Raw genomic sequence first — 16,287 nt, 5'->3', positions numbered from 1 at the left:
AGTCTATTTTAAGAAAATCTACTTGAGTTCTCATTATGTTTATGGTCTCTTAAAAAGCTTTCCAGGTACTGACTGCATCGGTCCTGGGAAACATTGGACAGGCCTCTGGGTATTTGACTTCTCATGACATAGTCAGGATTCTTGAGGCACAAAGATGCAGAAGTATGGGATGTGAATCTCATCAAAAATGCCAAAGCTGACTGGAGATTAGACAGATAGGCGTGCTTGACGTGCTCAAGGACAGGAACTGTGTGTGTGTGTGTGTATAACAACTATAGGGCAAAGTACATCTTTCTCTTTTGGAGGATATGTGATTTCTTTTAGATAAATTTGTTCTTTTATTATTTTTGAGATAGGGCTTTACATAGCCTAGACTAGCCTCTGACTTGCTATGTAACTGACTAGACTTGAACTTCTGACCCTTTTTTTTCTGTGAGCTGCATGCATGATCACCATATAGTCTGATTGAGATAAAACTTAAAATATTTTTTAATTTTTACTTATTAACATATTCACATGGCAAACTACACATTACTATAGATATAGTTTTATTTTGTTTTATTTAATTTATAATCACAATTATGACATTATAATACTATATACAGTATGGCTTTGTATTAAATGATGTTTTACTGACAGTGCCACAAATTATCCGCTTGATATAAAGGTAGTTGATAGCAGGATATATTATTACCCGTTAGCTCATCCTATGCATATAGATTAGGTCTCTTTGGAGATTATATGGAATTTAGGCTATTTGATGTCATCTTACCTTGCCAAGAAAGTGTCACTGTGCAAACCTGTCCCAGTTGTCCCCTCAATTATATATTCTAATTCTACAAAAGTATAGGAGAGCTGGGGCCGTGCTTACCCAGCGTGCTTGAGGGCCCCAGCAACTAACTAAACAGCAATTCCTAGTAAATAACCTTGAAGTATTTGTTGTATTTCCATTCTAATTATAAACTTGATGTTTTATGAACTGATATGATTTAATGATATGCTTAATAAAGATTGGAAATATTTTATAGGCACTACAGCTGCCCAGTTTTCAAGATATTATTGAGGAACTTGTTTTTTAACTAATTGAAAATTGTCAATTAAGGTAATAGTTAATTTTTTCTCCTTTTGTTTCTTTTTAGTGAATTGGTACCATCTTATGATTCAGCTACTTTTGTTTTAGAGAACTTCAGGTAAGAGGTTTTGAGAACTCAGGGTTTTTCTTGTCTTGTATGCAAAAGCCAAGACGGTCTCATTGTGTGGAGGAGTGAGCTGATGAAGTCTTCTTGGAAACAGAGCTCGTCTGGAGTGTGCCTGCTCAACTTCATTTCTCATGTCATAGGGCAGAAATAGTGGATTTCAAAGTTATGCACATAGTGTTGTGTATGATGGTGCACACCTATAATACTTGTACTCCAGGGACAGGGAGGCAAATCTCCAAGTTTGAGGGTAGCCTGGGCTAGAGAACTCCAGAGCAGCCAGACAACACAGAGAAACCTCTGTTATAAAACAAAACAAAAACCACACAGATAATAAAATATCTTCACTATATAAGGTCTAGTCTAAAGCAAAATATATTTTTGTTTTATATGTACTTTATAAAATAACCTAAAGGTAATTCCATACAGTATTCTCAGTGACTGCTTTGACCATACTGTGTGGTATGTATCTTCTACTTGATTGCTTCTTTGTTGGATCTTAAAAGTTTCAGAACTTAGAACATTTGGATTTCAGATTATGGATTAGTAGTGTTCAACTTGTATTGTCAGGGGTGACTGTTTCTTTAGTTTGGGAAAAGGAACTTTTCGTTTTGCTTTTCAAGTAGGGTTTTTCTAGCCCGAGCTGTCCTGGAACTAGTTCTCTACACCAGGCTACCCTTTGTAGATCAGGCTGGCCTCAACCTCAAGAGATGCACCTGCCTCTGCCTTCTGAGTGCTGGGATTAAAGGTGTATGTCACTACTGCCCAGCTTAATAAATTTATTTTACATATTTATGTATTTTATCTTTTATTTGATGTGTATGGGTATTTTGCCTGCATATATGCATATACACCATGTATATACACCATAGCCTGGTGCCCATGGAAGCCAGAAGAGGTTTTTAGATTCCCAGAAATTAGAGTTGCAGGTAGTCGTGAGCTGAGGTGCAGGAAACTGAACTTGAGTTCTCTGGCAGAGCAGCTAGTGCACCTAACTGCTGAGGCATCTCTTCAGCCCCAAAGGAAGTATTTTTAAAAATTTAGCACACAAATTTCCTTTTGTATCCAGGAAATTAAAATTGTGGAAAGAAGGGTACTGGTTATCTGTTTTTTATGCTTAAAGTAAAAAATCGTGCCTAAGAGGCCATTATAAGAAACATGTAAATTTTTATGTTCAGCTACAAAGCAATTTTTTTAGCTTGATAATTTTCTCTAAGATTAGAAACTTTGGTAGTTCAATTATCTATCTATCTATCTATCTATCTATCTATCTATCTATCTATCTATCTATTCTATCTATCTATCTATCCATCCATCCACCTATCCATTCTCTATCATCCATTTATCCATCCTTCCATCCATCCATCCATCCATCCATAGGTCCATCAATTGATCTATCTGTCCAAGACAGGACCTCACTATATAGTCAACTAGCCTTGGAACTTGCTATGTAGAAAAGGTTGGGATTACACTGGGCGGCGCTGGCGCATGCCTTTAATCCCAGCACTTGGGAGGAAGAGGCAGGTGGATTTCTGAGTTCGAGGACAGCCTGGTCTACAGAGTGAGTTCCAGGACAGCCAGGGCTACACAGAGAAACCCTGTCTCGAAAAAAAAAAAAAAAAAACAAAAGAAAAGAAAAGGTTAGGATTTAAAGGAATAACCACCATATTGGTCTAGAAGTAAGTATATTAAGTCATGAAGTTTATGAGAGACTGTTTTTCAAGTTCAGGACAAAAAAGGGAACTAAGAATATAAGACCTTTGGGAAAGAAATAGAGTAGGTGCAGGTAAGTAGAAAGCCATACTGCACCATCCATTTCTCCCTATGGTGGTGTGGGGGTGGGGGTGGTGGGGTGGTATGGTGTGTGCACGTGCGTTTTAGGTTTAATTTATACTTGTATGTCCTTATATGTGGACGCCAGAAGACACCTTAGGTGCTGTCCACCTCTTTAATTTTTATTTCAAATTATGCGTGTGTCTGTATATGTATATGTATGTATGTGACTGTATATGTATGTGTGAGTGCAGATGCCCAAGGTGTCCAGAAGAGGATTTCAGATTCATTGGAGCTGGAGTAACAGATAGTTGTAAATACTCATTGTAAGTGCTGGAAACTGAACTCAGGTCCTCTGAAGGAAAATTAAATGCCCTTAACTGCTGAACCATTTCTGTAGTCCTCAGTTTGTGTGTGGTGACGTCTTTTAGTGTTCTGGAATGTTCCCAAGTAGGCCTGGTGTGTATCTGGCTCCAGCTCTCCTGTGGTGGGACTGCGAGTACAAGCACCATGTCTTACCGTTTCCATTGAGGCTCTGAGGACTGGTGGACGTCCTTGTGCTGGGGAGGAACTTTCCACCTGAGCTCCTCCTCAGCCTGTTTTCACCATCTTTATGGGATAATTTTGTAGCTAAAAGCCTTGCTGAGTTTTCCCTGGAAATTTTAAGGGTTGTTGTACATTCTTATTTCTCCATTAAAAAATATGCTATACAGGACTGGTCAGTTTTGTTTTGTTTAATCATTTTTGGAGCTTAATATTGAGTCTAGGGCTTTGCATATGCTAAACACATGCTGTACCATGAAGTAACTCTGTATCTCTAGTTCCAGAGCATCCAACATCCTCTTCATCATATTTTTGTATTTGAAATAATAAAGAATGCTTACTGAGTCAGAATTAAATTTGGGCTACTTAGTTGTTCTCTGATTTTCCTTAAATGGCAGTTACTGGGTTCTTGTTGTGTATTAATTGAGACTTTAAAAGATAACTGCTGAATGTTTCAGTATCATTAATTTATAATATAAATATATCTAAGCTTATTTAGTGAAACTTTGACATGTTCAGTAATTTTCTGTTGTTCAGTCTTTTAAATATTGACATACGGTGTGGAGTTGGTTTTGGTTTTGCTTGTTGCCATTTCATAATAGTTTTGATGTTGGAGTTTGGTTGTTTTTTTTTTTTTTTTTTCTATAGCACTTTGAGGCAAAGAGCAGATCCTGTTTATAGCCCGCCTCTTCAGGTCTCAGGACTCTGCTGGAGGTTAAAAGTTTACCCGGTAAGTTTTTTCCTATTAACAAATTCAACTCAATTTTGAACTTTTCTTTAGTGTTTTGAAGTATATTAGTTTACTTATTAAAGGAGTAAGGAAATTAGAAATTCATGCCACTTATTAATCTTTTTGCGAAAAACTGTTTAATATAAATTTGTAAACTTTAACATCACTAAATTTATTTCTGCTTTATTGGGAGATAAGTATGTTTCGATGAGTTTTAGTGGCTAGAGAGATGGATCAGCAATTGCGAGCACTGTTGCTCTTACAGAGGACAGAGGTTGGATTTCCAGCACCCATGTGACAGCTCACAACCATCTGTAACTCCAATTTGAAGGGACCCTCAGGCTCTCCTGACCTCCAAGGGTCAGATGTGCACACATATGGTGCACACATATAAATGCAGGCCTAACATAGATATAAAATAAGTAAATCTAAAATAAATTTTTTAGGATGTTTTTGCAGTTTTTTGTTTTGTTTTTCTGAGATAGGGTTTATCCGAGTAGCCCTGGCTTTTCTGGGACTTGCTCTGTAGACGATGCTAGTCTTAACTCAGACATCCAACGGCCTCTGCCTCCCTAGTGCTGGGACTAAAGGCATGCGCCACCACCACCCTGCTGAGATTTTTTTTTTTTCTAAATAAGATATTTTTTTGTTGCAGTAAATTCCTTTAGTTTTACTGGTAATATAGGCCACAAATGCAAGGATAGTTTCTTTTTTATTATTTTATTTATTTACATTCCAGTTGTTCTCCCTCTCAGTCTCTCCTCCCACAGTTCCTCATCACATTCCTCCTCCCCCTTGCCTCTGAGAGGGTGCTTCCCTCATTCCCCACCAGGCCTCCCCCTTCCCTGGTGCGTACCTCTCTTGAGGATTAAGTATAGCTTCTCCCACTGAGGCCTGACCAGGTAGACCCCTGCTATATTTGTGCTGGGGCTCAAACTGGCCTTCCTGAGTATGCTCCTGGTTAGCAGCTCAAGTCTCTGGGAGCTCCCTGGGGTCTGGGTAAGTTGTGACTGCTGGTCTTCCTATGGGGTTGCCCCCTTTAGCTTTTTCAATCCTTTCCCTAATTCAACCATGGGGGTCCCTGACTTCAGTCCAATGGTTGGGTATAAGTATCTGCATCAGCCTCAGTTGCTGGTAGGGCCTTGCATAGGACAGCCATGCCAGGCTCCTGTCTGTAAGCACACTATAGCTTGTATGACTGTATGTATGTATGTATGTATGTATGTATGTATGTATACCACATATAAGTATAGTGTTCTTGGAGGCCAGAAGGCAGTATCAGACCCCCTGGAATTGGGATTATAGGTGTTCGTGATACACCATGTGAGTACTGAGAATTGAACTTGGGTCAAATGCTCTTAACTGCTGCTCAGTCTTTCCTGCACATAATCCCCCCATCCCCCTTATACCCCTCCACCCCTACACACACCTTTTTTTTGTTTGTTTTTTTGTTTGTTTGTTTTTAATCTTGAACCGGTTTTTAATGTGTGCTCAGGCTGGCCTGATCCTTACTGGTGTAATTCAGGTTAGTCTTGAACTCCTGATTCTTCTGCACTAACATTCTGAGTGCTGGGATTACAGCTGTGAACCATGAGGCCTGGCTTTAGATACATTCCTTTGGCAAGAATTAGTGTTCTTTTATAGTGAAATGTCTTGTGTGGGAATTTTTTTCTTTTCTTTTCTTTCTTACTTTCTTCCTTCCTTTCTTACTTTCTTCCTTCCTTCCTTCCTTCCTTCCTTCCTTCCTTCCTTCCTTCCTTCCTTCCTTCCTTCCTTTCTTTCTTTCTTTCTTTTCTTTCTTTCTTTTTTTTTTTGTTTTTTTGTTTTTTTGTTTTGTTTTGTTTTCGAGACAGGGTTTCTCTGTATAGTCCTGGCTGTCCTGGAGCTCACTCCGTAGACCAGGCTGGTCTCGAAGTCAGAAATCCCCCTGCCTCTGCCTCCCAGAGTGCTGGGATTACAGGCAGGTGCCACCACCTCCTGGCGTTTTTTTTTTTTTTTTCTTTGTGGTATTAATAGCTGTTGATAGTCATTTTCTGTGTCATTTCTTTTACATTTGTTGGTTGGATCTATATATAGTCTCACTGAGTTAGTGCCCAAGTTTTTTTGCCATGATCTTAGCAGATAGAAGTAATTCTAGTAATTTTTTTATTTTGCTGCTTGTGTATGATAAGATACTTTAGGACCATTCTGGGTATTCGTCACTGTATGTCATAGTCACAACATCTGTCCCAATATCTTTTTTTTTTTTTTTGTAATTTTTACAAATTTATTTAAAATTTTTTGACCAGTTACTATGGTATGATAATGATGATGATTATTATTATTTTGTCTGCATGTATGTCTGTGCACTCCTGCACATCATGAGCCTCCATGTGGATGCTTCTGAACTTTGTTTCTTTGGAAGTGTAACCAGGTGCTTTTATCTCTCTATCCCCCCACCCCAAAAAGCATGAGCAATACGGTATGGTTTAAAAGCTTTCAATTTGCTAGACACTGTTCACAAAGACTAGTCTGTTTTCTCGTTCCCAACTTGGCACAGTAAAGGTCTTCTTAGCCAGAGATTTCCTCAGCAACTTTGGAACATTTATTCCTTTGAAACTGATAGAGCATTTTATGAATATTGCCAACTGGCTGGTTTTGTGTCAACTTGACATAAGAGTCATCAGAGAGGAAGGAGCCTCACTTGAGGAAATGCCTCCATGAAATCCAGCTTTGGGACATTGTCTCAATTAGTTGATCAATGTGGGAGAGTCTTACATTGTGTGTGGTGCCATCCCTGATAGTTCTGAGTTTTATAAGAAAGCAAGCTGAGCAAGCCAGTAAGCAGTTTCCTTCCATGGTCTCGGCATCAGTTTCTTCCTCCTGAGTTCCTGTCCTGACTTCCTCCAATGATGGATTGTGATGCGGAAGTGTAAACTAAATAAAATAAACCCCTTTCTCCCCAACTTGCTATTTGTTCATGGTGTTTTGTCACAGCAATAGAAACCCTAAGACACCAACTATCTTCGCTATGTCTTGTATGTGGCTGTAGTTGCTGCTTTGACTGAGTAAATTTTTTAATTATAGAGCAAGCAAATCTAAAAGAATAAATAGGGAGATACAGCATATAAATAGGAAAACATCATCAAACCAGGCATTTACAACATTCTGCAGATCAGCTGTGGTAGCTTGACTGAGGGAGCAAAGTTAACTCCAGTTGGAGGCTTACAGATGTTCAGCAGGAAGTTACTGAGGAAGCAGGGAGAGCTTAATGAACTAGTGAGTTTATTGGAGAAGAATGGATGACTCAAAAGCAGCTGCATCATTGAAAAGCCCATGAACACATGCAAGTTGCATCCCTGGTTGTGTAACTCAGAGTCAGCTGACAGGTGAGAGTGTCTCCTCTCTTCACTACCTCAGTAACCCTGGAGAGGAGACCCATGAATTTTATTTTTTATTTTATTTAGTTTTAGAAGTTTTCTGGACTTGTAAATTTGGTTTACTTTTGAGTCTTAGGAACCTAAATGGAACTTTCCAGAATGTTTCAGTTTGCAGGACCTGTCTTTAATTCCAGCAGTCTGGAGACAGAGGTAAACGTAGAGACAGACAGGTAGATTTCTGGGTTTGAGACCAGCTTGGTTCATGTTTGAGTTTAGGGGCAGCTAGGATGATGCAATGAGATGCCATTTCATGACAAGCAAAACAAACCAGGGCTTGAGATTGAGTCAAGCCTGAGCCTTGTAGTACACTGCAAGCTCCATTAGTCTGCGAGATCCTATATCAAAACACTCAACAGACTTTGCAGTGCTCACCTTCACACACACCTGTTTTCTCCGCTCCCAGCCTTTGATAGGTCCTAATCTGAATTTAGTTTCTGTGAATTTGACTCTGGAGTGAATCAGACAGTCATTTACTCTGACTGGCTTAGTACACTCAGCATAATGAGCATAACATCCTTAAGATTCATCTTTTAAAAACATTTTGTAGCATAGAATTTGTCACTCATTAAGATGAATACTCCATTATATGTGTGTTTTACATTTTGTTCCCTCACTTTCCCACCTAGCTCCTCCCCCTTCTTGAGAACAGGTCTCACTATATACTCACGTCTAGGCTGCTGCTAACACAGGGCCAGGCATCTCTTTAAGACACTGTTGTCAGCTATTCCTGTCGATCTTCGAAAGTGGACTTGCCGGGGCAGAGAGATGGTATTTTTACACCATTTAACAACATTTGCATATTAATATCAACAGTACAGGAATGTTTCACTTTAATGGACTTTGCCAGCTCTTTTCTATATTTATAAAGGGACTGTCCTAATTCTTGTGAGGTCATATTCATCAAGGTTTTAATTAGCATGTCTTAATAATTAGTGATGTAGCATCTATCCCATGTTTTGTTCAGTTTACTTTTCTTTGTAAACAAATCTACTTATGTAGTTTTGCCTATCTTTTTTTGTTTTGTTTTTTGGTTTTTGGTTTTTCAAGACAGGGTTTCTCTGTGTAGCTCTGGCTGTCCTGGAACTCACTTTGTAGACCAGGCTGGCCTTGAACTCTGCTTCCCAAGTGCTGGGACTAAAGGTGTGCGCCACCACTGCCCTGCATGTTTTGCCTATCTTTAGTTAGGTTTGTTTCTTTTTTCCTGTTGTAGTTCTCTTTACTTTGAATCTCATCCTATTACTTTAAAAATTCCAAATGAATGTGGGAATATAGCTCAGGAGCAGAGGACTTGGCTGTCTGTTAGGTCCTCATTATTATTCTTGGTTCCCAGTTTCTCTCACTTCTAGTGTACGCATTTGCAGTTTTTTTTCATTTGAGGTTTTGTTCTTTCTTAAGACTGATTTGTTAAGTTGTCTGTAGATGTTAAGACTTTGTAACTATTGTTATAGTTTTTGATAAATTCCTTAATTTATTAATGTAGACCTTTTTAATATATGAAAGTTTAAAATTGTTATGGACTAAAACCTGGATTTTTAATTTTTTTTTTTTTTACTGGCTTTTAAGCTTAGACATACTTGTTAACCTGATAGCAGTGTGTGCTCTGTTGGTTTCATTGTTCCATTAAAGTTTTTTGTTGGAGTTGATCTGTAGTTTGTTTTATATAACCTCTTTTTCTTTCTGTTGTATTTTAAGGATGGAAATGGAGTTGTACGTGGCTATTATTTATCTGTATTTTTGGAACTATCAGCTGGCTTACCTGAAACTTCCAAGTAAGTGATTTAATTAAAATTTTCAGTAAAAAGTTGTGTACTTTATGTCTTAGGGTTTCTATTGATGTGATGAAACTCTGACCAAAAAGCAAGTTGAAGAGGAAAAAGTTTATTCAGTTTACACTTCCATATTGTTTTTCATCACCAAAGGAAGTTGGGACAGGAACTCAAGCAGGGCAAGAACCTGTAGGCAGGAGCTGATGCAGAAGGGTGCTGCTAACTGGCTTACTCAACCTGCTTTCTTATAGAACCCAGGACACCAGCCCACGGGTGGCACCACCCACAATGGGCTGGGCTCTCCTCCTTCAATCACTAATTAAGAAAATGCCTTACAGCTGGATCTTAACAGAGGCATTTTTCAAATGATGCTGCTTCCCCTCTGATGACTAACTTCTGTTACGTCAACATAAACCAGCCAGTACACTTCAACTCTATAATTCTTACTAAATACTTTTTTTAAATTACCATTTTATGTCTTTCTTTTTTTTTTTTTTTTGAGACAGGGCATCACTGTTTAGCTTTGAATTGTTAGTTTTTCTACCGCAGCATCTCATGTGCTGGGACTATAGATGTGTGCCACTATTCCTGACTTGTATTGCTCTACTTCTCCCTTTTCTCTTCTTCTCCTCTCCCTTCTCCCTTTTCTCTCTCTGTAGTTCTGGGAATGAAGCCCAGGGCCCTGGGCACATGTTTTACTACTGAGCAGTATCCATAACCCTGGGATTTTGTTGGTTTTTTGTTTGTTTGGTTTGTTTTTGAGAGGGGATCTCATTCTATAAATCAGACTGGCCTTGAACTCATTCTGCATGTATGCTGGCCTAGAATTTGTAATCTTCCTGCTTCTATCTGCAGACTGCTTAGAAATCAAGAGTGCTATTCTGCTTGGCTGTTGTTAATTCTGTGAAGGATGTCCATAGCTCTAGTCTGCAGTGCCTTATCATGGTGTAGAGTTTCAATTCTCATGATAATTTCTATCAGAACCCTTTATATTATTCACATTTATTGAGAAACTGATGAGTCATTGTTCCCAAGTGAAAAATATACCACAGTAAAAATGTCAGTAAGCTGGGCTGGTGAATTGCTCAGCCACTAAAGGTGCTTGCTGGCAAGTCTGACAGTCTGACTTTAATCCTTGGAACCCACACTGTGGAAGGAGAGAACCTAATCTGAGTTGTCTCCTGTCTCTACAGAGACTTCATATACATATTTACATATAGAAAATTTATATGAATGTGATTAACGTCTCTTGTAAACCAGTCATGGTGGATACCTTTAATCCCAGCATAGGCAGAGAGACACATGGATCTCTGAGTTCAAGGCCAGTATACAGAACAAATTCCAGGATAGTCAGGGCTACCCAGAGAAACCCTGTTGTAAAAAACAAAACAAAACCAAAAAGTCTGTTGTGTATTAACATAAAGACTTTATGAAAAGCAAATATTTTTACTACATATTTCTGTAAAGAACTGTATTTGCATTTTTATGGCTTGGGATAAAGCATCATGACAAGGAACTTATCGAAGGAATGGTTTATTTGGCTTATGTTTACAGAGGGGTGGAGTCCGTCCCCACCACTGTTAGGGGGCATGGCAGCTGCAGTGCTGGGTGCCCATGCTCTGTTACAAGCAGGAAGCCGAGTCCAAGTCTTTAAAACATCAGAGCTTGCCCCCAGTGACAAACTTTGTTCAACAAACTCATACCTACCGCATTTCCTAAAACAGTGCCCAGCAGGCCAGCACCACTCTCTTGCTTCACAAGTTTGAAAATCTTATTACTGTGGCTTAAATTTAAGACCACTAGGTTTTTCTATCTATGTATATTCTTAATTTTTATAAATATATGTTTGGATTGAAATATGTATTATAGTTTAGCTTCACAAAGCTAAACTATTTTTTAAACAAATAAGGTACAATTCAAGTACCTTAAAAACCAAAAAGTTGTACAATTCAGTTAAGTTTTCTCACTTTTCTGAATTACATAGAAAAGTCTCCCCTCCCCCCTTTCTCCTCTGATGTAAGCGTGTTTCCCCTCATTCATCAGACTTTGCCTTATTCTTTCTCTAATGTGCCCTCCCCATCGTGCGGTTGCTTAGAGCACCATGTGACTGGCTTCTCCTCCATATAGCTGCTAAGATTTATAGTTTGCCTGCTCTTAGGTTTTTCTTTTTAAACATTAAAAAAATTGAGAGCTATTTAAAAAATATATAAACATTAAAAAAATTGAGAGCTATTTAAAAAATGTATAGTTCAGTGGGTTTTAAATAAATTCATAGGGTTCTACAACTGTAAGTATCATTGGTACTGAATTTCAGAACATTTTCATGATTTCATAAAAATACCCTTTGGGGCTGGGGAGACAGCTGAGCCAATAAAGCACGTACTGAGTCTGCTTCCTAGAGCCTTTGTAAGAAGCTGGACTTGGTGCGTGCTCAGAATATCAGGTCTGGAGCAGTAGAGACGGGGGATCCTAGGGCTCTCTGGAAAGGCAGCTTAGCCTCATTTTTGTTTTAGGACAATGAGAGACCTTATCTCAAGATAGACAGTGCTTTCAGGAAAACTTAGCTTGTCCTCTTGCTTCCACCTGCAGGTGAGCACACTGTGCATTGTCTAGTAGCCTCTGACTTCTACCAGCTTGTATTTTGTTTAGAAGGTATAATTGTTAAAGTGACTTCATAGGATAGTATAGTTTCTTTGACTTACAAAACTAAATAGTAGTATGTTTTTATTTTTTAAATTTGTGTTTTTATTCTTGTTTTATTTTAGTCTTAATATTTTCTATTAGTATATACTACACATATTAGGAATATATAATGATAAAATTGTGGGTTTTGTTTCTCTCTTTTTTGAGGCAGGGTCTTGCTCTTGGCTGATCCAGAGCTTATTATGTAGACCAGGCTGTGTGTGAACTCCTGAGTGCTGGGATTAAGCTAGGCTATTTTGTTTGTTTGGTTTTGGTTTTTGTTGTGTTTGTTTGTTTCTCTGTGTAACTGACTTGGTTGTCCTGGAACTCACTCCGTATGTCAGGCTGGTCTCAAACTTGGAGAGATCTGCCTGCCTCTTCCTCCCCAGTTCTGGGATTAAGGTGCATGGTACCACTGCCTGGCGTTTTAACTTCATGTGCATGAATGTTTTGCTTGTATATCTGTGTTCTATATGCATTCCTGGTGCCTACAGAGGCCAGAGGAGGGCGTTGAATCCCTTGATACTGGAGTTACAGGTGGTTGTAAGCTGCCATGTGGGTGCTGAGAATTGAACCCACACCTCCTCGAGAAGAGGAGCAAGTACTTTTAACTTCCAAGCTATTTCTCCAGGGTCTGACTGTGTAGCCATGTCTGGTCTGGATCTTGGTCTGGCCCTGTGCTCATAGATTGATTCATGTCTGCTGCCCAAAGTGCTGAGATTTAAGGCATGCAGCAACATGCCCAACTTCATTATAGGTTTTCATGCATGTGTCTAGTTTTATTATATTCACTCTGTCACCCCCTCTGTCCCTCTGAGTCCCTTCTGAATTCCAGGTAGTCTCCACTTTACTTTCAGTCCTTTTTCTTTTTGTAGTCCTGTGAGTTATAATTAGGACTACTTTGGAAGAACATGGGAGGGAGCTCATTTATAGAAGTATCAGCACCTTAGCAGCAGCTACTCCACTGAATAAAATGGTGCTCTCATCCCCTAGCAGCTACTCTCATCCCCTAGCAGCTACTCTCATCCCCTAGCAGCTACTCTCATCCCCTAGCAGCTACTCTCATCCCCTAGCAGCTACTCTCATCCCCTAGCAGCTACTCTCATCCCCTAGCAGCTACTCTCATCCCCTAGCAGCTACTCTCATCCCCTAGCAGCTACCCTCACCCCCTAGCAGCTACCCTCACCCCCTAGCAGCTACTCTCATCCCCTAGCAGCTACTCTCATCCCCTAGCAGCTACTCTCATCCCCTAGCAGCTACTCTCATCCCCTAGCAGCTACTCTCATCCCCTAGCAGCTACTCTCATCCCCTAGCAGCTACTCTCACCCCCTAGCAGCTACTCTCATCCCCTAGCAGCTACTCTCATCCCCTAGCAGCTACTCTCATCCCCTAGCAGCTACTCTCACCCCCTAGCAGCTACCCTCACCCCCTAGCAGCTACTCTCACCCCCTAGCAGGCACGGATTACCTGTAAATCCTTGGGATGGTGGGTGAAGCTTTATGAGATGGGAATTTTTTTTTTAACCAGGTAACCCAAGATGTCCTTGAACTCATGATTCTCCTAACTCAGCCTTTTGAGCATTTGTCCTTAACCATTGGGTTGAGACCACTGTGGCAAACCTCTGTCTCCATAAAGAACTACATTGCAGTTCATAATAGTAGCAAAATTACTGTTATGAAGTAGCAACAAAAATACTTTTCTGGTTCGGATCACCACAATATGAAGGACTGTATTAAACAGTAGCACCATTAGGAAGCTTAAAGTCCACTGAGTCCTGAATTATGGAATTACAGGTGTGTGCCACCATATCAAGACCCCATAATATATATATTTTTAAATAAGGAATTTTCTGTGTGTTTCTGTGTGTGTGTACACATTCATAAACATATGTGACTTTTTGAGACAAGGTTTCTCTGTGTAGCCCTGACTGTCCTGGAACTCACTTTGTAGTTCAGCTGACTTTGAACTCAGAGATCCACCTGCCTCAGCCTCCTGAGCACTGGGATTAAAGATGGTATGCCACCATCACCTGCTGGAATTTGTAATTTTTTTATATACTAGTACATTTGAATAGAATTTGTTGGTTTGGTATGGACCATTTGCTTAAAGCCAAAGATGGAATAGTAAGGATAAGATACACACTTCTGTTAAAACGTCCATGGAACAGCATTTTCTAGATGAAGTAGCTAGTGAAAGTAGTTTTTCCAAGATAAGAAACACTCAGATTAACTCTGGTTGTTCTCCCTTAAAGTCATGATAATTTTGGGGATATAATATATGATGGAGGAAGTGAGGTGGACTCAGTCCCGGAATACCAACAAAGCTAGGTACATTCTCTAGGATGCCCAAGAAGGCTCCAGACAGAAATCCAGAGATTTATATTAGACTCTTGTTTTGTGTTCCTCAGAGTTCTAATTAGGACTTAGGAGGAAACTGAGGAAGAGAAGGCCGGGGAATGAACCTTATGAAAGGACAAGAGGGAACAGTAAGAGGCTGATGCTTTCAGAGAGCCCATGCACTATCCCTGTTCTATCAACCACAGGAGAGAAACCGCTAATAAGTGGGGCTCTGAAGAAGGCTTCTGTTTAGGAATGAGGAGAGGAGTAAGGTCTAAACTGAATGCTGTGCTGAGCCCACCTAACATTTGAAAACAAGACTCAGCGGTGGTGACGCACGCCTTTAATCCCAGCACTTGGGAGGCAGAGGCAGGCGGATTTCTCAGTTCAAGGTCAGTCTGGTCTACAGAGTGAGTTCCAGGACAGCCAGGGCTACACAGAGAAACCCTGTCTGGAAAAACCCCTCCCTACCCCCACTCCTCCAAAAAAGGAAAATAAGACTCACACGAGTAAAAGAAAAAAATCTGGCAACTTAACTGCATCCTAGAATTAGGACAGTGAACAATTGTAAAGGAATCCGTTAAAGTAAAATATACCAATAGAGAAGAAACAAACCATGGAATAAAATCAATTGAACTTAGCAGCTGATGCAGATCTTAGAGTTGCAAGAGATGGCATTAAGACCCATATTTTGTTGGGCACCAAGCCAATCCCAGGCTTTCTCAGAGGCACTGATGGAAGGACAAAGAATGCTAGTTCTCTCTGCCAGGGCAGACTTGCCAGTGTCTAGGCTGAGACTGGGGCCAGGGCCTGAAATGTTTCTCTTCCTGGGACCCTGCTTTTCCCTCTGTAGAGTCTGGATTGATCAGTCCCACTTGATATCCTTTGTACCTTTCCTCAACATTGTTTGATTAGTTTCCTGCTGATTTTGCCCCATTGTATGAAAACTTTATGCTAATTCTATCCCGTTTTCCCCCCTGTAAACTGTATATACTTCTTTCTTCTTTTCCTTCCTTTGTTGGTTTATTTTGAGACAGTCTTTCTACATTGCCTTAGATGTCCTAGAACTCACTATGTGTAAATAATTTTGGCCTCAAACTCACACAGATCTGCCTGCCTTTGTTTCCAAATAGTGGAGTTAAAGGCATATGCTACCGCACCCAACTGGTGCTATATGTCTTCATAAACTTGCTTGATATGAACTATCAGTTTATGCAAGACCTCCTGATCCCATACTTTCCCATCATTTTGTGAGATTTGGGAAACAAACTCAGGTTTGTTGTGGGGTGTGTACTGTAAGCTGTGCCCCTGTTCCCAGAAATAGTGAGCAAGACTTCTATATGTGAATAAATTCTGAGGCCAGTAGTTTTGGCTCTGTCTTCTAGTTAATCTCTTAATTACCCGTTTTATTCTGTGTTCTGCCACGAAGCTGGTTACCTGGTCCTTAGTTTCATACAACCATCTTTTTCCTCTGTCTCTGCCTTGGGGCAAAAGAGGATTTTTATTTCTGTCTTTGATTGTTTATTTCCATCTATATTTTAATATTTTTATTGTCTTTGTTACTGGATTCAGCTTGATACTTTTATTACTGACCAAATAGATGTCAGGACTTGAATTCATTTCAGGAAGCATGGTGGGTTCAGAATTCTCTTCCATTAAATGTTGAAATGACATTCAATTTTATAGTTGAAAGTTTAGCAGTGGGGTAGTTTAGTTTTAAAATACAGAATGAAAACATGAATCACTATGTAGCAATCGAGACAGTAGTCTAGTAAATCTGAGTTATCAGCAAGGGTCTGCAGAAACACTTCATTTTTTTTTTCCAAGCCTTATTCACTTTCC

General features: G+C 39.6%; 1 protein-coding gene across 5 annotated transcripts in view; it reads left to right on the top strand.

The window, feature by feature from the left end:
• The window catches only part of Trim37 (tripartite motif containing 37), a 121,110-nt gene that overhangs the window by 35,052 nt on the left and 69,771 nt on the right, over positions 1–16,287 (top strand). For all 5 annotated transcript variants that reach the window (XM_052197659.1, XM_052197660.1, XM_052197658.1 and 2 more), the window contains 3 exons: positions 1,140–1,190; positions 4,161–4,242; positions 9,354–9,430. In XM_052197659.1, the coding sequence (XP_052053619.1) occupies positions 1,140–1,190; positions 4,161–4,242; positions 9,354–9,430 (210 nt within the window). The remainder of the gene's footprint in view (positions 1–1,139; positions 1,191–4,160; positions 4,243–9,353; positions 9,431–16,287) is intronic.

This window comes from Apodemus sylvaticus, chromosome 10 (assembly GCF_947179515.1).
Source record: "Apodemus sylvaticus chromosome 10, mApoSyl1.1, whole genome shotgun sequence".
Classification (NCBI taxonomy): domain Eukaryota; kingdom Metazoa; phylum Chordata; class Mammalia; order Rodentia; family Muridae; genus Apodemus; species Apodemus sylvaticus.
The sequence above is the reverse complement of the archived record's forward strand: the minus strand, read 5'-3'. Positions and strand labels throughout refer to the sequence as shown.